Source organism: Galleria mellonella, unplaced genomic scaffold (assembly GCF_026898425.1).
Source record: "Galleria mellonella isolate WM207_F2 unplaced genomic scaffold, CSIRO_AGI_GalMel_v1 utg312, whole genome shotgun sequence".
In the NCBI taxonomy this organism is placed as follows: Eukaryota; Metazoa; Arthropoda; class Insecta; order Lepidoptera; family Pyralidae; genus Galleria; species Galleria mellonella.
Genome location: NW_026442074.1, coordinates 10,195,509 through 10,221,730, shown reverse-complemented (window position 1 = coordinate 10,221,730; position 26,222 = coordinate 10,195,509). Strand labels below are relative to the sequence as shown.

The 26,222-nt window shown below is 34.5% G+C and overlaps 1 protein-coding gene across 1 annotated transcript in view; it reads right to left on the bottom strand.

Moving 5' to 3' along the window:
- Positions 1–251: 251 nt before the first annotated feature.
- Positions 252–26,222, bottom strand: part of LOC116412867 (somatomedin-B and thrombospondin type-1 domain-containing protein-like) — a 98,493-nt gene continuing 72,522 nt past the window's right edge. Inside the window, exons 3-6 of the mRNA XM_052895940.1 lie at positions 4,894–5,088; positions 4,137–4,260; positions 2,766–2,842; positions 252–2,162 (exon numbers count right to left, since the gene is read on the bottom strand). Coding sequence (XP_052751900.1) covers positions 1,960–2,162; positions 2,766–2,842; positions 4,137–4,260; positions 4,894–5,088 — 599 coding nt within the window. The 3' untranslated portion in view covers positions 252–1,959. The remainder of the gene's footprint in view (positions 2,163–2,765; positions 2,843–4,136; positions 4,261–4,893; positions 5,089–26,222) is intronic.

Sequence of the window (26,222 nt, the reverse complement as noted above, 5' to 3'; positions counted from 1 at the left end):
TGTATAAAGACGATGTCTAATAGTACATAGTAATATAATACGAGTTCAACGCGAATTTTATGAAGTTTTATTACATTTCCCTGGATTTCTAGATAAAGCCAAAACAATTATAGGAATTATAGTAAGGAATTTCGCGACTGACTCTTAGCCACAACAGAATATTAGTGTTTTGCTCTTTTAAAGCCAAAGCAGTAAACTGGGTTGTGACCATTTTGTGTTACTATGGCACACTTGTTGGTTTATATATTTAGTTTTGTTTTTTTTTTTTTTTTTGTTTTATTGTTTTTTTATTTTGATTCTTTCATCTCTTTTACTCTGTATTATGTGTATGTTTTTTTATTGTAATTTGTGTGCTGTAAGTAATGTAAATAAATTATCTGTCTATCTATCTATAGGAAACAACAAACATAGTAAATTCATAAAATGGCCGTTACACATATATGTACATGAACGTCATTAAAAATGAACATATATTTTAAAAATAATGATTTTAAAACGTGCATGCCTACGGTATCATTATACCGTGCATGTTTTAAACATTGTCGTGTAAAATCAAAACCATCTCCAAAAATTTCATTCATTTACTCTCTTAATATGATTAATAATAAACGCCACACAATCACATCAATTGCTCAAAGAAATCAGTTATAGAACATCTGGGGATACAACCTAGAATACACAGACTGGGAGGAAAAGGATTATTAGTAATGGAGATATAATTACTGCTAGTAATATACTCGTATCTTATCAGGTTGACCTTCACGCGGCTCCCTTGGAAACTTGGGTAATTCTTAGGGAATTTATCACGATAGGCTGACTGGGCTGCTTTCACCTTATTACCATTTACTTGTGTCTCGCCAGCTTATACCGATAGCCCTGGCTATACTATTCCATTTTTGCCCATTAAACAAGAACACCCAAACCCGAGTCATTTCAGTAATTTTCGTTCAACGATGTTCGTTAAAAATACCATCTCGATAAAATCGTACGATATCGTGCCGTGCCGTATTATAAAAACACCCAACGGGTATTCGACTTAGTGCGTTATTAGTGTATTTATTCATTACCTATTGTGTCCGATGTTTACGTAATTAAGTGTAGACATTCTGAGATAAAAATGAAATTATATAGAATATTCCTATAGCTACTTATTTATAGAAAAACTATCAGTCAAAATTAAGTATTGCAAATTATAAAAACAATTTTAATTATTCCTCTCCATCTTAAGGTTGCCTGGAAGAGATCGCTATTCAGCGATAAGGCCGCTTATTGTTGCCTCTTTATCTTGCTTTTATGTAATTAAGTTTACTTAATTATTTATTTTGTTTGTGTGCATATTGCTAATCTTTATAATCATTCTTTGTAGGGAACAATAAAGAGTTTTCATTCATTCATTCATTCATTACGTAACTTCAAAATTGTCGTAACCCCGTTTACATATATACGCCGCGAACCGCAGACGCGGTAACGAAGCGACGCCACAGAGGACTAACCTAAGTACCCTCTGGAGAAAAATAAATCAGAATCTGCCCTACACTATTGGAACGTATTGGGTATTTTGCGTCTCGCTCTATCTACCTTACATCATTTTTGTGGTTCGCGGCGTTCGTGTGCTGACGGTGTAAAATGGTAAGTTTTGCATTCCTTTTAGGGGCTTATTACACAGTTGTATATTATTATATAGGACCATATATTTTACAATATGTATATAGTACATTATACAGGGTAGAAACGAAAATTGATCTCACAATATCATTCCTAAATTATAGAAGATGGTTTACAACTTTATACTGATGTTGATAGTCCCTCAATAAATTCTCGTTGATCTAAATATGATGCTATATAATTTACAACGTAATATGCCCCTTAATATCAACCTTATTAAGTCTCATAGTTGTTTAATGTAATCTGATGTTTCCCCTTTTTTTTTAATAAGACAATTTGTTTATTCACTTTTAATTAAACGAAGATAAAATCAGGGTTCAAACAGCAGTCGCTTCTTTTGTCCGGGTTGTGGTCGGCTCGCACCCATTTCCCGTGACAGTGCGGCACGAGGAGTGCGTAGAAACGTGTTATGTGGCCCACGACTCCGTGGCCGGCGCAGCGCCACTTGAGATCGCGGCGGAGCGCATCCGCCTCGCATAACACACAAACCGTGCCGCCTGATGAAATGGAAACGTGATATATTAGAAAAAAGTTTAGCATTGCAATAAAAAAAGTTTTTAATAGAAAAAATACAACATTACAAAAAAGTTTATATTAGAAAAAAATACGGCATTGCAACAAAATAGTTTTTATAAAAAACAACGACGATACGAAAAAAAGTTTTTATTAAAAAAAATACGGCGTTTGCAACAAAAAAAAACTGTTTAATAGGAGACGTATCATAAAGTGAAAATACTAAAAAATACTATACAAATTGAGAAATGATTTCATCCTCACCTATAATCTCTTATTGGTAACACATCAACATTAACCATGCACAGTTGGGGTTACGATTTCATTTCATTCATTAAAATTATAACGACATTATAAAAGTAAAATATGGCAATGAAATTACTGCGTACAATGACTAAACTCGATGTGTTCACTTCGTGTATCACTCACTCATTGAATCTCACTCACTAACTCACATGTGTATCACTCACTCATTGAATCTCACTCACTAACTCACATGTGTATCACTCACTTATTTCACTTACAAATGTGTAACTCACATATTTGAGTGACAAATATACTGGTGTTTAATTCAATGAATGACATACCTTCACGTAAAGGTTTGTAGTCGGAATCGGTGTGACACGCTTTCGACACCTTCGTTACTTCAAACTTGACACAATATCTGTAAATACATCAATAGTTAATATTAGAACTACGGCATAAAAGAAGAGTGAGCCTAGATAGGTATAATGGCTGATAAGAGATCTGTAGAAGAGTAAGACATACTGCGTCCACCCTTAATAAATAAATATCCGTCACGCTTGTCTCCCGTTAGGGTAGACAGAAACAATGGAATGCCAAATGCTCCAATTCACACAGACCTTCTCACTTCTTCCACATTTATCAATCTGATGAGAATGAAAACGCTCTATCCATGCAAACACAACCATGAAGCAGTTGTGTTTGCATGACTATGATTCGGTTTAAAGAGTGGAATATGGCATGAATTTACAGGGTACAGAGGAATAACACCTGAGCCCTCAGGAATAACAACAGATGGGAGGTGTCATGGGCGAAACAGTGTGCTCTGTTGTGTCCATGGTACTACTCGTGTCTATGGGCAACCGTTGCCACTTTCCATTAGGTGGGCCGTTTGTTTTGCTATTCTTTAGTAGTTTTATAGTTGTATAAAAAAAAACACTCGCCAGTTATGGATATTTTTACATTTGTCTAGAGCGGACCCTACCAACATCTCCATTCATTCGTGCTCGATAAATTTCTTTCGTAATTCCTCTTTCATCCATCCTCTACAAACGGCCAAACCAACGCAACATTACCTTTTCGAGTATGATTTTATTTTAGGGTTATTTAACTCAGTAAAAATATTTTTTATTTAAATAGACTTGTTTATAAGCTCTTCCAAATAGTAAATTTTTTTAATGGACTGCTAGGTTCGGGATTTTGTTATTCGCTGAGAAAAAAATGCAAAAACTCAACAGTTTCTTTTTAATTAAATAATTATGTTCGAGATAATTCTACATTTGCTTGGGTACTATTTTTTTTTTTTGATGGGTGAAAATAGTATGGTATCCGCGCCTGCGCTAACGGGATACGCTAGCAGAGCACCAGTGAAGGGTCATAGATGAGAATGAAAACAGGCCAGTTAGCCCATCATGATGAATTTATCAGGAATTAACCATGATAGTTTCCAGGGAGAACCGCGAGGAGGTCGACCTAGTTGGGTATATTGCTAGCAATGGGATTCTCAGTCTCCATAACTAACAATCCCTTTCCTCCCAAGGGTACTATTATTAGCATTAATTTCCATTTACATGTCTTATTAAATGGAAAATAAACAAGCAAAAATTAACGGACCAGTCCTTACAAATAGCACCTGTTCACGAGTATGACGGATGAGCCACAACAACAGAACAACCCGTCCCATCACGCTGCCATGATCATTATATAGTACTCACTCTCTATGTGAATTGGACTCGGGATCGTCTGGATTCCGTAGTCTAAGATTCTTGCGGATGTCGACTGTCTCATTAAAGTGGCGGCTCACCGACAGTTCGCCTGGCAGGAGCATCGCCGTCTCATCTATCACACACGTAATGACACACATAAAACAAAACTTCGTCAAAATTCTAAACAACTTGGTACGAGAAAATTATAACCGACTTGGTGAAAAGTAACCGTCGCCTATAAACAAGACCAGAATCATGGATATATATATATATATATATATATATATATATATATATATATAATACCCTTAACTCGTATATATAGACAAAATAAAAAACAGGTACAGAGGTAAAAAACGACGTCACTATCATATCCCACGCTTTAAACCAAAATACTGAAAAAAAAACGTGTTTTGTCTCTTACCAATTTGCGTTAAAAAGGGAGGGAGTTTTAAATTCGACTTTATTTTTTAGGTTGTAGTACCATGCTGAATGTATTTCAAATTTATATAAAAATTCCCCATTCCAATTGTTTTTTGGCAATAAACTATTTTTATGACTTTGGGCCCGGTCACAGTACATTATCATAAAAATTGAGGGAATTACGACGATTATTGGAAAAACAGAAATAAATTTATTTATTACGTAATAAATTGTTAAAATATATTTTCGTAAGAAAATATATTTTCAAAACATACAATAATTCCCTTTTACTCAATTTTATAAAAAAAAATATGGCATTCAAAGAAAGAACAACTACCGTTACCTCTTAAAGGTACATCACTATCAGCAGAACAGCCATGGTGTTGCTGGCAGGCCCTCCTCTGGACGAGCGAGGGGCAGTGTCTCCCGCCGTGAGCTGGCGCCTGCACCACCCTCCGGTTCCTCACCATACTGCCGGAGCCACAGGATGTGTCGCAGTGAGACCACGGACCCCAGCCTGATACCACGCAGTCCATCACTGAGAACAAAGAAACATAAGTCCCTTTAAGTAAAGTTTTTAATTTAACTCGCCACTACAGAAGTGACGACCATATTGAATTTTGTGTGACGTCACTTAATTCATCGTTCTTTTATCTTCAAGCTCTTTCACTTGATATCTCAATATTGCAATATTTCAAAATGGCTGCCGACATAAAATGGCGGGTCATGTTTTTTTTAACAATTAACATTCAATATTGACCCATAAATATAAAAAAAAAATACATAGCCATCTTGTGATGGCAGCCATTTTGATAATATTACAATGTTGTGTTATAGAACTAATTGTATTATTATACTATACTATTATATTATTATACTATATTGTGTATTTCATCTCAATCGAATCATCATTTCTGCCATTATCAGTTCACTGCTGGACATAGCCTCCCCTATAGACTGCCATAAATAACCGTCCTGAGCTACCAGCATCCACTGACCCTGCAATGCGTTTCAGGTCGTCACTCCATCTAGTGGGGAGTCGTCCTACACTGCGTTTGCCCGTACGGGATCGCAACTCAAGCCACGTCACATCTCAATCGAATAACATACAAAAACTCTTACCAAACTTCTTTATATATGAAAATAAAGTAAATGTCCAATTTAATAGATTTAAATTATTCAAGTAAATTTTCTAACTTATAACTACAGATTTAAATTCAAACGTTAATTGCCAATTATAGGATCGAAATTATCCCGCAAGATTACTTGCTCAATCGAATTAAAACTATTTAAGTACTTATAACGAGACTCATTTAAGTTGGCAAATATCCAATCTTTATACAAATCAGTTGGGAATACTTAAAACCGGAAAATATTAAGCTCCGTTGAGGCAATTAGAAAGTTGACCTGCAGCTAGTCTATAATTGAAGGAACCAGATAAAACAGAATATATTGATTCATAATAATCTTCATCGATTATTTTTACTAATATCTGAGAATGGGGGGAGAGATTGTTAGTTACGCGTACTACCGGTCCCATTGCTAGCAATATACCCCGTCAGGTCGACCTCCACGTGGTCCTCCCTGGAAACCATCGTGTTCAATTCCAGATGTATTCATCACGATCAGCTAACTGACCTGCTCTTTCATTCTCACTTATCATCCCACACTAAGGCTCCGCTAGCGTAGGCAGGGTTACCATTCCATTATCATCCTTTTAAAAAAATCTGAAAACAAATTTTTAGATATGTATTTCTCGTTGAATGATAACTACTGTGAATCATACTGTATTGTAGTATATATATATTCTTTATTGCACTTGTAAATTACACTGTTAATGCATTTATAAATATTGTGAGCAAGGGTGGACTTATCTATGATAGAGATCTCTTCCAGTCAACCCAATACAGTTAGAAGCAGTTAAGAGCATGTCCTCAGCGGGCAGCTGAAGTGCTACAACTATTAATATTTAGAATACACTAACAAATACAGTAAACAAATATTAAAATAACAATTAAAATTAAAAATACAGTTAAACAAAATATTAAAATATATAATTACATATTACATAAATACTTATATATATATATACAATATCAAACACATATTTAGATATGTGTTGATAGAGTTTGGTTAGTCAAACTCTACAAATGTGCAAAAGTTTATAAATATTTCGCGGTTTACGTCCTTTGATGTAGGTACGGCAACAAACCAATGCAGAAGTTGAATATTCGAATTAAAATAAAAATACTAGCTGTTGCCCGCGGCTTTGCGCATGTAGGTAGTGCTGTGGTCCCATTTTAAATTGAAGTCTTCTAAATTCCTTTTTTAACTGATACTTACGTTTTTTTTTTTTTGATGAGTGAAAATGGTATGGTAACCCCGGCTGCGCTAACGGTATACGCTGGCGGAGCACCAGTGAAGGGTGATAGATGAGAAAGAAAACAGGTCAGTTAGCCCATCATGATGAATTCACCAGGAATTAACCATGATAGTTTCCAGGGGGTATATTGCTAGCAATGGGATTCTCAGTCTCCATTACTAACAATCCCTTTCCCCCCCCTGATACTTACGTTGTAAAATATAATATAAATCTAATATAATATAATATAATATAATATAATTCAGCTTTTTAGACTCAATATTTTTAACTGTATGTTGATAGTCAGTTAGGACAAACGGTTTCATAAGTACCTATAGTTTTCTTTTATAAACACTAGTTTTTACACGCGACTTGGTCCATTAGCATCCATCAAAAAAATACAGTAATTGGTCAATCCGTTAAAGCGCTATAAAGTAACAAACTTACTTTCATATTAATACTTTGCAAAATTCTTGCACACTGTTGTCATATTTGGACGGCTATTGGCTGAACAGTTAAGTACCTACCAACATTGTAAAGAAAAGAGGCATAAAATTAGACATAAAATTTTTACCTGTAGCGGGCACCTGGACACTGTATATATCTTAATTATACAGCACTATCATACCTACTTGTACAACAGTTAGTACATTACCATTAAGGTTGTCTTGAAAAGATTGCTCTCAGCAATAAGACCGCCTTACTGTACTTATACAATTGTAGCGTTATATTTATTAATTGTCTTGTTCATTTCCTATATTGTATAATGCAAATAAAGTATACTCATTCATTCATTCGTATCCCGGTCACGCGAAGTCGCGGGTAAAAGCTAGGATTATATAAAATCCAATATCGATCTATTGGAATTTATTTCAAGAGTTTGGAATGTGGAATGCCAATATGTCTGATATTGTATGTTACAAAATGAAAGAATGTATATACGCTATCAATTCGACTACCACGCAGTCCCTGCAAAAAATCCCGTATTCTGTCAGGTCGACCTTTAAGCGGTCCCTTCTGGAAATCATGGTTAACTCCTAATGAAGAAAGAAAGAAGAAAGTAATATGTTTATTCAAATGAAGTAACTAAATTTAAATATTTTTGAATAGATATTCTTTTCTTCCAAAATATTTAAATTTAGTTTAGTTATTTTACCGCCCATTCGGATTGCCATCACGTCTAAGAAGGGCAAGCTAAAAACTCAGGTGTTGCTTTTTCAAATACTTGAGTTTTGTAAATTCATCACGATGGACCTCCTGGTCTGGTTAAATCCTTATCTGTCATCACTCACTGGTACCCCGACAGTGTACGAGTGAGTATACTCAAGCGGGGTATTATTACACTCTAATATTCAACCGACTACAAAAAAAGGTATGCAATTTGGTTGTATTTTATTATGTTTATTACTTCATAACTCCATCAGTTGGTTGGGTACCTCTGTCCCATTCATGTTTCTACCGTGAAGTCTGTTTCGATTTGAAGGGTGGGATATGGCGTGAATTTACAGGGTACAGAGGAATAACACCTGAGTGCTCAGGAATGGCAACACATAGGGGGTATTATGGGCGGAACAGTATACTCTATTGTGTCCATGGTACTGCTCATGTCTATTAGCGACGGTTACCACTTTCCATCACGTGGGCCGTCAGCTTGTTTGCCATTCTAAATTGTATAAATAAATAAAAAAAAAGTTAGAAACTGACTTAAAACTACTTACAGATTAGTCCAAAATAAATTTCATTAAAATCAATTCAATAGTAGCAGTTCTGAAATCAAAATAACGGGTTTTGTTACAATTGTATTTATTAATTAATATTTTTATACTTTTTTAATTTTTAAATTTACATGCCTAATTATAGCGAAATATGAGGACTTATACCTATTGCTAACATGTATATACTTACCATGTTTCTTGTAAATAAATAAATTGAAGTCAATTTTACTTGTGAAACCTATTAAAAAAAAAAACATCAAGATGTGTTTTTTTTTTTAAACAAAACCTGAAAATACAGCGATAATTTATTCAGAAAGATCATAACAACCGCGAACATCGATAGTAAAACCAGTTAATGGACTATAAAGGGGGTTTAAGGGGCGATTTGTCATGTGCGAACACGCCATTAAGATGGTGTATCGTAAAATTATAGAGAGTACCGACACGAACATGTTTTTCGTACTTTAAGAGAGATTCTTCATGATGTCAGCTGTGTAGAGGCTAGTACATCTTCCAGAATTTCTCTCTGTCATACTGAAGAAATTGCGGGCTCAATTGGTGTTCGAGAAATAGAAGTTTTTTTTTTATTTTATTTTTTATACAACTTAGAATGGCAAACATGCTGACGGTCCTGATGGAAAGTGGTAACCGTCGCCTATAGACATGAGCAGTACCATGGACATAACAGAGTATACTGTTTCACCCATGATACTCCCCATGCGTTGCTATTCCTGAGGACTCAGGTGTTTTTCCTCTGTACCTTGTAAATTCACGCCATATCCCACCCTCCAAACTGAAACACAGCCACGCTTGTTAGTTGTGTTCAGCTGCTTCACGGTTGAAACACGAATGGGACAGAGATACCCAAGCAAACGACTTTTGTACAAAGTCTCCCTCTGGTAAAACTTGGTCTCCCCTGAATACTATCGTGCTGAATCCCTGGTGTATTCATCACGATAGGCTAACATACCTGTCTTTTCATCACATCTATCATCCTTCATTGGAGTTCCACCAGCGTATAACGTTAGCGCGAGCGGATTTGCCATTCCATTGTTATCCATTAAAAAAAAATAAAAGGTCTCGATTGCCAACTCACCACTCAATAAATGGGCAAAAGAATTATTGATAATAATGAAACCATCTGTGAAAGATATTTTTGCATAGCAACCGCAGCGCTAAAACGGTTTCCAACTCACTGGGTGAAAACATTGTCACCCTGAGTTATTGCTGTAAAAATATTATTATAGGGTAGGGGCAGATAATATGTAGCAATATGTATATATTGTGAACTATATATCTATCTTAGATTATATAAATAGAGTATCTCCATACAAATGCTTCGAGAAAAACGGGTCAACTTTGTCATACAAATTCGTGTGAAATTACGTTATTCCCCTGAAAACTATCCTAATTAGATTTTGATCATCACGATGGACCAACAGGTCTGCTTTATCCTCACCTATCATCTTTCATCTGGTGCCTCGCCAATATTAACCGATAGCACATTTATAACATTGTGATTTGTTAATCTTTGTCGGGTGCCCACGATACAGGTTCGCCTAGTGTGGGGCCCATTTTATCTTGTGTATGTAACTTTGTGTTTTTTTGTCAAATAATAATAATAATGCTATGCAATTTAGCACAGGGAGGATTACCATCCCATTTTATATTCCAAAAATTAATTTAATATTTAATTATCAAAATATAGTTTATAATAATTAATTATTAACTGCTCCTCTCCATCCAAAGGTTACCTGGAAAAGATCGCTTTCAGCGATAAGATCCCATTGTTTTCTCAAAAGTAAATATATATATATATATATATATATATATATATATATATATATATATATATATATATATATATATATATATATATATATATTTAATTTTTTTTGTTAAATATCTCCCATGTACAGATATTACAATTTTATCATATTAAATAAAATCAATAAAATATATTTGACAAATCATTATATATATAAGATTATCCGAAGACACGACGACAAAAGGGCAAAAGTAAATATATATTAGGTATATATATACGATCTTATGAAACGACATATTTTTAATGCTATTCAAAATCACAGAGCTTCGTTAATCACAGTGTTGCTAATGAGTTGACACTGCTTCTGTATTGACAAAATTAAAACATTAATCTATGCAATCGAAGATACCGATAATATAAGATTACCGGAAGGAGACTTTGTACAAGAGTCGATTGCTTGGGTACCTCTGTCCCATTCGTGTTTCTACCATGAAGCAGTTGTGTTTGCATGGCTGTGTTTCGGTTTGAAGGGTGGGATATGGCGTGAATTTACTGGGTACGGAGGAATAACATCTGAGTCCTCAGGAAAGACAACGCATGGGGGGTATCATGGGCGTAACAGTATACTCTGTTATGTCCACGGTACTTACTGCTCTTGTCTATAGGCGACGATTACCACTTTCCATCAGGTGGGCCGTCGGCTTGTTTGAAATTCTAAGTTGTATAAAAAAAAAACTAAATGATTATATGTATAATATACACATATGTGTTATATATTCTTTATTGCACTAAAACATACAGTATTAATAACAATTCAGAACCTAAACAAAAGTAAACTTATCTCTAAAAGAAATTTCTTCCAGTCAACCAAACATAGAAATACTCATAAACTAATGGCAACGCATGGGGGGTATCATGGGCGAAACAGTATACACTGTTATGTCTATGGCACTGCTCATATCTATAGGCGACGGTTACCACTTTCCATCAGGTGGGCCGTCAGCTTGTTTGCCATTCTAAGTTGCATAAAAAAAAATAAAAAAAAAATAGAAGGACAATATTAAAATTTCAATAAAAAAGTATAATATAAAACTTTGTTTGCATTTGATAAAGTTCATTCGTACTCATATTATAAATATGCAAGTGAGTTTGTTTGTTACTTTATAGCTCCTTAATGGCTTAACCAACCATAAATTTAGCAAACACATACTAAATGTTAGCCGTGTGGTCCCGGCATAGAATAGGCCACCCCTTCCTTTCCTGTGGGTGCCGTAAGAGGCGACTGAGGTAGGGCGAAGGATGGGCAGTAGCGTACCTAATAAAACACCTCCAAAGCCTAACTGCGATTGCCAATCCGCCTGCGAAACGCAGCAGTTACTGGCAAAATCCCCTAAGGGGAGACTTATGTTCAGCAGTGGACAGTTAAAAGCTGATATGATACTATATGTAATGAAAAAAGACATAGGCTATATATATATATATATATATATATATATATATATATATATATAGGCTTCTTAAATCGGTCAGTAAACATATCCTAATTACGCGGACAAAGTCGCCGGTAAACGCTTGTATTTCATAACTGTTACTTCAGACACACACCCGTAATCAAGTTTATCATGAAAAGTTAATCAGAACACGAACTATTAAATAGTTTACTAATGTCAAACTAGCAATTTAATACACATTAGTACAAAACGAAACAACTTCTGATACAATTTACACTTGAACCTGACATAAAGTGGTTCATAGGAGTTTTCATTTAGCCCCGCTTTACTCGTATGCGTAATGCACACTGAAAGCTAAGCTAAGCCAACTATACATGGTTGATATTAGTACCGCTCTGATATCAATATATATTATATTTTAATGTAACAACTACCGGTTTATCTTAAAAATCATGCTCTCAGTACCCACTTAATGATGAAGCCCAAATTATTTACCCATATAATTACCTAATCGACTGCAAACCTTGTCATATGCGAGCGTACACCAAAAGCGTAACCGCAAGTGCTTGGGAATCCAAACCCAGTACATTGAACAAAAAAAAACAAAAACTACCGGTTTACCTTACGTGTAATTAGATCGAGAAAGCTCGATTGATTTCAAGATCAAGTCGTGATTGTTAATCATGAGCGGCTGTGACGCGAGCGCAAGCCTTACTACGTTACCGCCTTGGTCTTCTGAGCGCGAACTGTAGGCGTTCGCAGCAACGTCACAATTAAGAAAGGCGTTCCAAACTATCTATATATTGGTTTCCTCTAGACACTGATGGCGAATTATCATCCAATTGTTGGTCATCATCCATTATATTAATTTCGGTCGGATTCTTCATTTCAATGTTATATACTAGATAACGGTTATAAATATATACTTAAACTTATAATTATTTTCCTTAATGTGTCATTCTGTCAATTTTCTTAATTATACAATACCAGAGGGAGTCTTTGTACAAAAGTCGATTGCTTGGGTAGCTCTCTCTGTCCCATTCGTGTTTCTACCGTGAAGCAGTTGTGTTTGCATGGCTGTGTTTCGGTTTGGAGGGTGGGATATGGTGTGAATTTACTGAGTACAGAAAAATAACACCCGAGTCCTCAAAAATGGCAGCGCATGGAGGGAATCATGGGTGAAACAGTTCAGCAAACACTCTGTTATGTCCATGGTACTGCTCATGTCTATAGGCGACGGTTACCACTTTCCATCAGGTGGGCCGTCGCACAGTGGGAACTCTCCTAAGAAAGCCATCTCATAAATACTTTTTCTAAAACTCTGTGGATATGCATGTATAATACCTCAAATTGTAGCTAAAGAGTTACTCTATCATTATAAGTATGATTCAAATCTGTTACTATTCATACTTCATAGAACAGAGCATCTAAAGTCATGGAATGAAAAAAATACAAAAATAATTATGAAACTTAAATTTCGTTTGGTATAATTTTATAGTATCAAAACAATAGAAGTCATATAGTGTGATACCATTTTAAAATGCTTAGAATGTGTACTTTACTATAAAATAAAAATATATTTAGTTTAGTACAATATTACTTAACCAAAGATCCATATATCGTTATATGTATTATTTTCTTTTCTCAAACTTTCAGTTGGAGATTTGACAGTTGCCGAAGCTTGCCGAAGTTCTGATTTTGATTTAATTTATTAGGAAATATAATGTAATTTGAGGGCAAAATATTTTTTTTTTTGCAGTTTTACTGCGTAATATATTTAAATCTAGTATAATATCATGGTGAGAATGTTTTTTTCTAAATACGTATATTAAGATTTTTTTCTTTATTTTAGATTCTCTGTCTGGACACTCAAAAAAATACTTTTGTCTCAATTATTACTTTATATTTTATCTTTTGCGTTACTTTTAACAAGTATTTCACATAGTATTTATTTCCCATTTCCATACAGACCTATTCTTTACCGCATAACCGAATAATGATGAATTTTCTAAATCAAGTATTTTTGCACACGTCTATGATCATTATTAAGTATAAAATAGTGCATTTATATATGAAATATTACAGTTCTTTATAAGCATTTGTCATTTCTAAACAATTGTTAATTATTTATCTCTCCGCAATGAGTGAAGTCTCGTGTACCGGACGCGACTTAAGTCTCTTATTGTTGAAAGTGATACAAATTATATTGATTATATCTCAAACTATGTACGAAATAATATTACCGAATCTTCAGATGCGAATATAGCAAAAATTATCGCAAGTATTTAGAAGTCCTTCATAACTCAGTTTCGTCAACGCTATACGAAATGTGGTCGAAAGAAAGAACAGTTTTTAAATCAAAATAGCAATTGGTTTAATGTCATTTTCACTGTAAATCTAGAAAAAACTACATGCGAACCTGAACCTTCTACTTCGACAGAGAAAAGAGGAAGACCTTCTAAAAGATACGATGACAGTTCAGAAAGTACAAACAAACGGAAAAACAAGGGACTGCTTGATACCTATGAACTTGATTTCATACTGAACTCATATGTACAGGGTTTAAGGTCACGTGGTGAAGTAGATGAACCACCATCATCGTTGATATTTTACGAGCATGGCCGTCAGAAAAAAGAGTGAAATACGCAGTAATTTTCTTAATGAACCGACACATATAACAGCATATTCAAAAGATGAAGATCTTAGCATTTTTGTAGAATTGGATCTGAACAAGGCACAGTAAGAAAATATGATGAGTTGTTTGATAGCAAAGAATTGCTTATTGTTTCCATCATACAAGTTGATTCGTGAAGTTACAGAATCTTGCTATCCGCCAAAATCACAAGGTGTTGATTCATTGTGAAAGTGTGATACGTTACTTTTCTGTCTTGCCTCTTGGGCAACTTTCAGAAAATGCTCAAGAGTCACGGAACAAAGACTATAAAGAGTTCAGGCTTCATCATGCAAGACAATGTTCGAGGGTAGCCACTAACGAAGATGTTCTACACGCACTTTTATATACCTCTGACCCATACATAACAAGTTTAAGAAAACCTTCCAATAAAAAATATTTAGAACTTTTTGATGAAGTAAAGAAGCTCTTGAGTGACTTCTAAGTTATCTTTATAAGGGCTTTTGTTTTTTACGCAGATACTTTTACTTATTCCTGTATAAATTTCTTAGGACATAAACGTAAGCTTATAAATTTTATATTTCTTATATTCCTATATTATTTATAACTATTAGAAATAAATTTTTACTCACAACGCATACATAATTTAAAAGCATATATATTTAAGAATATCAGGAAAAAAAAATCATATACATATCTTTATTAATACGGAAGTTATAGATTTATGAGATGAAAAGGAGTCAAAGTTCCCACTGTGCGTCGGCTTGTTTTCCATTCTAACATCGATCGTAGCTCATGATCTAATTTTAGTATAAATCCACATAAATTAGCATTGACTAAACAATATGAAATTTGGTATACACTTAATATGGAATGAAAAAAAAAATATAGGCTACTTTTACCTCGATCAGAAAATATATAGTCATTATAAGCCTACTAAGATGTTAAATACTAATAAAAATAATAATATACACCAAAACATATATATATATATATATATATATATATATATATATATATATATATATATATATATATATATATATATATATATATTATATTGTTGCATATATATATACATATATATACAACAAGGTAAAATGCGATAACCTGAGTGAATTACATTAAAATAAATTAGTTTCGCTTAGCGTATCTCACAGTGTGACTTGCACTTTATACCCGTACATGCAAAGCTTCGTCTATTTACGAATGCTCGAATGTGTTTCTGTACATGTCGAGCTTTATTATAATCCCCACTTTATAAAAAAAAGGCGGTGAATTTATAGCTGTTGTTGGCGTAATATGAATAATGTGTTTTTTATGTCTTTATAAATATTCTTTGTATTCTAAAGCCGATGGTAGACAGCTACAAATATACAATGCAAAAACGCGTATTAAGTACAGAGAAATACTCTGTCTCTTTCTCTGGATACATGTGAGGCTGATTTGTGTATGTTCATGTATGCGCATATGTGTGTGTGCATGCGCGCGTGCGTGCGTGCGTGCGTGCGTGCGTGCATGCGTGCGTGGGTGGGTGCGTGCGTGTGTGTGTGTGTGTGTGTGTGTGTGTTTGTGTTTATGTGTAAGTATAAAAAGTAACAAAATAAGAGTATATAAGTAAAAAAAATATAAAACAATGGTATTAAAAGTATGTTTCTACAAAAAAAAAACGATTTCAATTGTGGCAAAACCAGTTATTTTGATTTAAAAATTAAACTACTTGACCTATTTTGATAAAATATTTATGGGACCAACCTTTCAGTACATCCTTTCAAGTAAAATTAATATAATATAATATTGATACCGTCTAAGGTCCAGTTAATAGCATATTATATTTTTAATCCTGTTTCTCGAATACTACCTATCGAGCGATGACCCCACTGCCAAGCAGCGCTGCAGCACCAAGCTGCAGCTAAAGCTGAGTAGGGACCATTGCAGCTTCTACCACAGAATTATTATGTTAATGTATAAAGTTATAATTATTATTGTTATGTATTGTAGCTGAAAAAAATATTTTTATTAATATTATTAAAAAATAAATTTCCAAATCGGTTTGCAAATGTCGGAGTTACAAACATAAAAAACACAACTGAATTTAAACATCATTCTTTTTGAATGAAGTCGGTTGAAAGTAATCTAAAAGTGTAATGGTGTTTAACACAACATGAACTGCTCTATAATTTATGACCAAAGAAACTACATTTTAATCGAAACCATCTTATTTTTCGCATATGGGGTCAGCTAAGCCGATGCACGTCGACCCATACGGATCTTTTGTGCTTCCCCCTGCCTTATACCATCATTGCATAGATCCTATGTGTTACCCTAAAGATATCCCGCGGTTTAAGATATCTGTAGTCCCCTGGCTCTGGATAAGCCGTTCCCAGTAGACTCATACGCATACTTGCCAACGAATCACAGTTGCAGATCAAGTGTTCCATGGATTCCGATTTCTCCCCGCACAGTCTACACAGTGTGTCCAAAGATAGACCCACCTTGTGTAGTAATCGAAACCATAGTCAAACTTCTGCCACTGTCCCATTCTATGAAGTCTATTTATTTATCAATTAACTTCAAAATGAAGAAGGTTCTCCATTCGGGTTTATTATTTTTAATTCTTTGTTCCAAATGCATTTTCCAAATATTTAAGTAACAAATATTACGATAAAAATCACAAATTTTCCCCTTACCAGGAAATTTTTGTTTGAACCATGTGTAAATTTACAAATTTAAAGACTTAAACAGTGCCTGTGTGGCAAGGGTCCCAAGATACCGGTAAAATTATGTAGCTGAATTGCTAAGCTAATACATTTAGCAAGAAATTGAATTTAAACATTAAATATATATATATATATATATATATATATATATATATATATATATATATATATATATATATATATATATATATATATATATATATATATTCGTTTATATATGTAATTTTAATATGTATGTATATCAATAATTAGTAGTACCGCATTCGAGTATTCTGACACTTCCCCATGTACACATACATATTTCTACTAATGAATAAATAAATAAATTCATATTTAGCTCAACTAAAAATTACAGCCACTACAAAATTTTTTATTATGCAACTTATAATGGCAAACAAACTGACGGTCCACCTTATGGAAATTGGTAACCGTCGCCTATAGACATGAGCAGTACCATGGACATAACAGAGTATACAGTTTCGCCCATGATACCCTCCATGCGTTGCCATTTCTGAGGAATCAGATGTTATTCCTGTGTATCTTTTAAATTCAAACACAACTGCTTCATGGTAGAAACACGAATGGGACATAGGTGTCCAAGCAAACGACTTTTGTACAAACTCTCCCTCTGGTATCAGGTGGTCCAGGAGAGTAGAAATTTTATCAAAAAAATTTCAAAAGTTTTTATATCAAAATAACTGATTTACCACAACTGAAGTCGGTTTTCTTTTATTTAACACAATTTTAATGTACCTATTTACAATTTAGTTTCAAGACATAATAGGCTTCGACTTACACTGTTTAATATTATTATGAATAATATAATGCTACTATAACTAACCTCGTTTCTCGAGACAAATATAATTATATATAATGGGGTAAAGTAGGATTATAATTATAGTATTAATGCCTATTAATTTCAATCAAAACTATAGCATAATCTTAATTGGAGATAGATAGATAATTTATTTACATTACTTACAGCAACAAATTACAATACAAACATACACATAATACACAGTAAAAGAGATAAAAGAATGGAAATAAAAAGCAACAAAACAAAACAAAAAAACAAATAAAACAAAATATATAAACCAACAATTTCCTTTCTTTCCTTTCCTTCGTGCGTGTGCCATAGTAACACGAACTAGCTAACACAAAGGTTGTTTTTTTTAATTATAATATTGTTTGAATTCATCTTTTTGCTAGATGAAGTACCTATACGTATGCGTAGAAAGTCTCCCACTGGTAAAAGATGACGCTACTACGTAGACATATAGATATATAGATATTACATTATAGATAATATTATTTAAATGACACCCACAAGAAAAGAAGGGCAAGTTCATTCTATGCCGGGACCACACGGCATACAATTAACCTAATTATTAATACAATGTTCAATAATGCTGATTAAGTTACAATAAAGCTAACAATACAGGTACACGCCGCTACGAATGCTTACAATCAAGCTATTCAATCACTAGATTGATAATCAAATAGAATACCAATATATACATCCTGTATATATTGGTATATATAACCATAGATTATATACATAGAGTCTCCATACTAATGCCTAATAATAATAATGAGAATAACGGGTCAACTTTTACATACAATTTTGTACATACATACATATATATATCATACATATCTGTCACGTCTGTCTCCCATTACGGTAGGCAGAAACAATGGAACGCCAAATGCTTCGATTTAAACAAACCTCTGTCGCTTCTTCCACATTCATCAATCTTTTCATACACGCTCGCCGGTTACGGGTACTTTTAATTTGGCCCTTCTTCAGCACGGCGCCTATTTGGTCAACATACGTCCGTCTAGGGCGGCCCCTATCGACATCTCCATTCATTCTTGCACGATAAATCTCTTTCGTAATTCTTCTTTCATCCATCCTCTCTAAATGACAAAACCAACGCAACATAGAATTTTGTGTGATAAATAATTATGAGTGATTCCTTTATAACTTCTATATTTATTTTGTATTGTAATTTTTGTATTTTTAATGCGTAAAAACTAATTTTATTCATTAAATAATTAAATATAGATACATCAAAATAGATTGTGTGCGTAAGTATATAGAACACTAATAAAAAAAGAGTCGGCTAATTTGAAAATTAGCTGATAAAAAGTTGAGCCGTTTTTGAGACTCGATGCTCTATCTATATAATGTAAGTAAACCTTGTTGTTTGTTGTAGACAGTTGTAGATTATTTACTGGAGGGAAATTTTGTAAAAAAGTCGTCTATTTGGCTACCTCTGTCCTATTTATGTTTCTGTCGTAAAATTGAAATAAAAATAGCCAGTACATGTAGGTACACCAAATTTAGCCCATCGTGAGGAATTCCACGAGATGTAATCACCATGATTTCTAGGGGGATCCACGTGGAGGTTAACTTGACAGGGTACATTGCTAGCAATGGAGCTGTTAGATTCCATTACTAACAATCCTTTTTCCCCCAGTGTCTCATATTAGGTCAAAGGAACTGGCTCAGCTGATGCTGTGAGTGTCCCAGCGCAATGTAAAGCTGCACAGCGCTGGTCTTCAGCCAGTCCCTCTCTTAACAGAATACAACAAAAATGCAAATACGTACAATTGTAATTGCCTCTTACAAAATAGATATAGACATAGAAGTATAGACAAAGAATGATTATATCAGAGGAAGTATGAAAGTAGCGCCAGTGATAGAAAAGTTAATAAGTAACCGTTTATCCTGGTATGGGCACGTGACGCGCAGGAATGTGGAACATATTTTAAAGAATGTATTAAGAATGAATGTAAATGGCTATAAGGGCAGAGGAAGACCTAAAAAGATATGAATGGATCGTGTGAAGGACGATATTTTTTTTTTTTTACAACACAGGGGGCAAACGAGCATGCGGCTCACCTGATGGTAAGTGACTACCGCCGCCCATGATCACCCACAACACCAGCGGCATTGCAGGTGTGCTGCCGGCCTTTTAAAAAGGAATATACTCTTTTCTTGAAGGTTATGGCCGGAATGGGAGTGAATGCGGAAATGATTGGGAATAGAGAAGAATGGGAGAGGAAAACATATTACGCCGACCCCAAATAATAATTGGGATAAGGGAAGGGAGATGATGATGATAGAAGTATAGATAAAAAAAAAATGTTATTACGCGGCAAATCAAAATAAAAAAATGTAACAAATAATACGAATCAAAGACGGTAGTGAGGTGAAAAATGTGTTAGGAACCCTCCATTCAAAACATTTGGGTTCCTCTTCTCAAAATTGTTGTCTTGAAATAGCTATTTACAAGACGCGCTTACTTAAGCGTACCTACTTAAATATTAAGAGTGAATTTAGATTCATACAAATTAAAACTGATAAAGAGGCAGTTATACCTACCATTTTTTTTTTTATAAAATTTTGCGAGCAAGTTGACCGGCTACTTGATAGAAAGCCGTAATCATTGCCTATGTCCAATACAGAAAATAAAATTTTAATATTAAAAAAAATATAGTTTATATTTTTTGTTGTTCTGGCAACGTAATTTTTTTTTTTTTTTATATAAAGAATATTTTTTCTAAGTGGCAATATTCTAATATTGTATTGGAATCTTTTCAATCACTAATCCACCAGACCAGAGAGAGACTTCGTACAAAAATCGTTTGCATGAGCACCTCTGTCCCATTCGTGTTTCACACGAGATAAAGTTGTGTTTGCATGGCTGTGTTTCGGTTTGAAGGGTGGGATATAGCGTGAATTTACTGGGTACAGAGGAATAACACCTGAATCCTCAGGAATGGCAACGCATGGGAGATATCATGAGCAAAACAGTATTGTATACTCTGTTATGTCAATAGTACTGCTCATATCTATTGGCGACGGTTACCACTTTCCCTCAGGTGGTCCGTCAGCTTGTTTGCCATTCTGAGTTGCATAAAAAAATCACACAGAGTGGTGTGTTATATCACTTTTTCATTAATGTTGGTTAAATAAAGTAAATAAAGTATGGTAAATTAAAAATAAGCCTTTTCATTAACACTACAAATATAAACAACACCATGGGCGTCACAGAATACACTGTGATACCTATGGTACCCTCATATATTACCATTTTTACCAATAAGACCGCCTTACTGTACTTATACAATTGTATCGTTATATTTATCGTCTTGTTTATTTCCTATATTGTATAATGCAAATAAACTATATTCATTCATTCATCCTGAGGACTATGGTGTAATGCCTCCTTACCGTGTAGTTTCTATTACTAAAATTCTATTACAAGTTCTAGATTTAGAATTATGAAATTTACATATATTTACCAGAGAGACCTTGTTCCAAAGTTCTCTGCATGGGTATTTTTGTCCCACCTGTGTTTATGCCGTGAAGCAGCTATATTTGTGTCAACACGTTTGCTATTCTAAGTTGCAAAAAAAAATATAAACGCATCACTTCAGAATGGCTGTGTCTGTTTAATTTTTTTTTATTGTGTTTGTAATATTCAGGACAAAGTTTATACGAGCTTGAAAGATAATGTTTTAAAAATCATAAACGAGATGGTAAAGCTAAAAATTGGAGATAAATAATCTCCATCTGTAAAAGTAAGTGAGTGAGAGATAAAATTTGATCTCCTTTGGCATATCCGTGCGAATTATGCTGGATGATACCAGCATACAATAGGCCAGCCCTTCTATTCCCGTGGGTATCGTAAGAGACGACTACTCAATGGTAGAGGGATAGGCAGAAGCGTCCCCCTTAAAACACCACCAAAAACCAAACAGCGGTTGAAAACCCGTCTGCCAAGCATGGCAACTACTGAAACCCCACCTATAGAGAAGACTATATTCAGCAATGGACAGTTAAATGCTGATACAACAACTAACTAGCAAGAACGATCACCACTTTCCATCACCTTGTTTGCCATTCTAAGTTGCATAAAAAAAATAATTAAAAAATAAACAAATACATTTAGTATTACAAAACAAGCCCCTACCAGCCTCCCAATTCATTTCCTTGCGAAGACTTAATCGAAGTTTTTTTATTCCAAACACCGTAGCTTCAGGGGAAAAAATGCTTAAACACGTTCTTAATTAACACGATTCATGGGAGGAATTAAAACATGGTACAATCAGTGTTCGAGTGGCTAATTGCATTAAAACAACATTCTTGGCTGTAATTTGAAATGTAAATAAGTAATGTATTTGGGGAAAGTTGCCTCTTCCGACTCAGAATTTCGATTGTACAATTAAAGCATCGATATTATTAATTAGCTCTGGTGGAATGTTTTATAATTACGACAGACTTAATTTCTGTTGAGTGCTTGTAATTAAGTTCACTAGGTCGGGAATATAAATAATAAAAGAGGAGGTTTTAAATTCATTTATACTTTTTGTGTACAGTTTACTTTTTTATACTTATTAAAATTGTACAAAAACCGAAGCGTGAATAGCAATAAATTTAATATAACATATAATAAAATTGTAGAGGTCGAATCACTGTACATGAAAAAAAAACGCTACAAACGAAACCAGGGGGATGTTAGAATTGAAATAGAACAAATACAGATTTTTTAAAAATTTTTGTTTCTCTATTCGTCTGTTTGTACGGACTAATCTCCGAAACTGTTAGATCCATTTAAATGAAATTTTACATTGTGATACTTTACATTCCCGGTCAACATTATAGATACTTTTAATCACGTAAAATTAAAGAATTCCCGTGGGAGATAGTTAAAAAACCATAGTATAGTACACAACCTACTTAAGTAAAGTAATTTTGACCTAAGGCAAAGAGTGAGAACGACACGTCATCTATTAATTTTAGTCCAGTATTCCCAGACATTAAAAAATAGGTAGGTACATATGTATATCGATATATACTAAACAGGAATAAATACCTAGTACCCAGGAAAATCAGCTAGTATGTACTAATTTAATTGGTCACTCAGCGATTACTATGAAACAGGCCTGCGAGCCTAGTGTAGTAATCACTGATAAGTAAATTGTGTACACGCATTTTTGTTTAAATAAATTTATTATTATTACTTATTCTTAGCCCGCACGCTCACACCTAGCGAGGAAGCATAAGCTTAGCACACAGAGCCGTAGGGCTCACTCGCACGCTGGCAGCTTGCTGAGCCTCCCCCTACGGGGTCTCATCTGGCAGGCGAAGACCGCGCAGAGCGAGCCCGCATCGGCATGCGAAGCTCTACATAGACGCTAATCAAGAAGCCTTCAATCTGCAGCAGCAGCAATCCAACGACCCGGACATCGTAATGCCCGGCGTATGATACCACCAGAAGGGAGTTAGAGCTCCGGACTGGTTTCCCCATCCTCCCACGAGAGGGTGTGAAATTACAAAGATTACTTATTCTGAATATGTTGATAAATATCTAGAGACCGAATAGAATAGTTAAAATAGGTTATGTAAAACGTTTTAGTTTATGAATGAAGGACTTTGCTTACTTGACAATTTGAATACTTCAAATTTTCAGAGGAGGCCGAGGAATGGGCAGTGGCGTAGCCTAAAACATCATCAAAGCCTAATTGTAGTTGCCAACCCGCCTGACAAGCGTAGCAACTACTGGCAAACCCTCCAATAGGAGGCCTTTATTCAGCAGTGGATGGTGGACGTGCCCACCGCTACGCCACAGAGATCGTAAAACTATTTTTTTTATTTCGAATTGCATGTACTTAGGGTGGAAAGGGATTGTTAGTAATGGAGACTAAAAATCCCATTGCTAGCAACCAGATGGAACTCCTCGTGGTTTCCCCTGGAAACAATCATGGTTAATTCCTGGTGAATTCATCATGATGGGCTAACTGGCCTGTTTTCATTCTCATCGATCACCCTTCACTGGTGCTCCGCCAGCGTATCCCGTTAGCGCAGGCGGGGTTACCATTTCACTTTCACCCAAAAAAAAAAGAAACAAAATTGCACGCAATTAGTCACATTTTTCTACATCCTAAAGACGAAACTGGCATATTTTATTCATTTTCTTTTTATGCAACTTAAAATGACAAACAAGCTGACGGTCCACCTGATGGAAACAAGTAATCATCACCTATAGACATGAATAGTGATGAAATATTATATTATCAACTAACACACACAAACATGTCAATTTAAAAGTGAAAACAATTTGAATTTATATTAAGAAGGCATTAGTGTTAGAGAACTGTAGTACCTAATGAGGGTTGTAATTGGGACTTAGGACAGAGGGCTTGTCCCACAAAACTTCAATTAATTTGAATAATTAGATCCAGTTCCGAACGGGAATTATTAAATTCAAATTAGGTACCTATTGTACTGACTAGACTTCTAAATAGTCAGTTTTAATCTATATTTAAAAATATAAGACCTATTTTACTTAATGGATCATCAGGTAACCCCGGCTGTGCTATCGGTATACACTGACGGAGCATCAGTGATGGATGATAGGTGAGAAAGCGGATCAAATAGCCCATCGTGTCGAATTCGCTAGAAATTAACCAATATGGTTTCCAGGGTGGACCGCGTGGAGGTCGACCTGATAGAGTATATTGCTAGAAATGGGGCAATTAGTTCCCATTACTAATAATCTTGCAGTATGGTCCCGGCATAGAAGCCACCCCTTACTTTCCCGTGGGTGTCATAAGAAACGTCTAAGGAAAGGCAAGAGAAGAGCAGCAGCGTCCCTCTTAAAATATCAACAAAATCTAAATGCAGTTGCCAACCCACATACCAAGCATGGCAACTACTGACAAAACCTCTCCTATGGGAAAGCCCTATGTTCAAAAGTAGACAGGTAACAATTTGATATAATAATAATAATAACAATACATCTTTAACTTCTGTTTTCTGTCAAAACCATTCATTTCTATTCGGATGCCTTAGAATTATTCTCTTTTTATGCGACGTTACACTGAAGCATCATCAAGATAATATCACAGCGTTTCATATAAAAATCATAAGTTAGGCGGATCTCGTTTCACAACAAAGCTTTAAGGGAGGCACCATCAAAATAAATGGGCACATAGCATTGAATGGGCTGAAATACTCCAAGGGAATACAGCGGAGATATATTTATAAGAATATGAAACGTGTTCTTAAGCTGCGAATATTATTTTAAATCAGGTGAAAAGGATCGTAAAAGAGCGGCCAGTGCGAGTCGATACCGTTACGAGTGTTTCGTACCATTTTTGAAAGTTATTACTAAGGCTTAACTAAATTTGTTTGTGAAAGATTACTTTGGATTTTCAAAAGTCTGTAATATATACATCTGTTTTTTTTTTTTATTTTCTTATAATCATCATCATTATTTCAGCCATTATCCGTCCACTGTTGGACATAAGCCTCTACCATAGACTGCCATAAAAAACGGTCCTGAGCCACCTGCATCCACTGACTTTCTGCAATGAATTTCAGGTCGTCCCTCCAACTAGTGGAAAATCGTCCTACGTTATCGTTATACACGGGCGCCATTCAAGAACCTTTCTTCTCCATTAGTTGTCGATTCTTCGAGCTATGTGACCAGCCCATTGCCACTTCAGCTTGCTTATCCTTCGAGCTATGTCGGTTATATTGTTTCTTTTGCGAATATCCTCGTTTTAGATTCTATCACGCAATGAGACTCCGAGCACAGCCCTCTCCATGCTCCTTCTCTTGCTTATAATATTTATTACATATTCAACAATTGTATTTATTTTTAAATTTGCTTTGTTATGTATAGAGTTACAGTAAAAATATAAAAAAAAATTAATAAAATTTTTAACCAACAAATAGTGGTAGCTCGCCCCATAACACACTACATTATAATATACTCTGTGGAATGTGGGCATATACAGTGTTACCTACTTTCAACACAACAGTAACAGACCACATATTATCCCATTAGAAATTATTACTGTAAATATACTTATTAAATTTTTTAACAAAGGAAAATCTCAAATTACCTTCATTTTTTACAAATACAATTAATTTATTTATCTAAATCAATCATTAATATGAGTACGTTATATTTTAATGTAATAACAACCAGTTTAACTTACATGCAA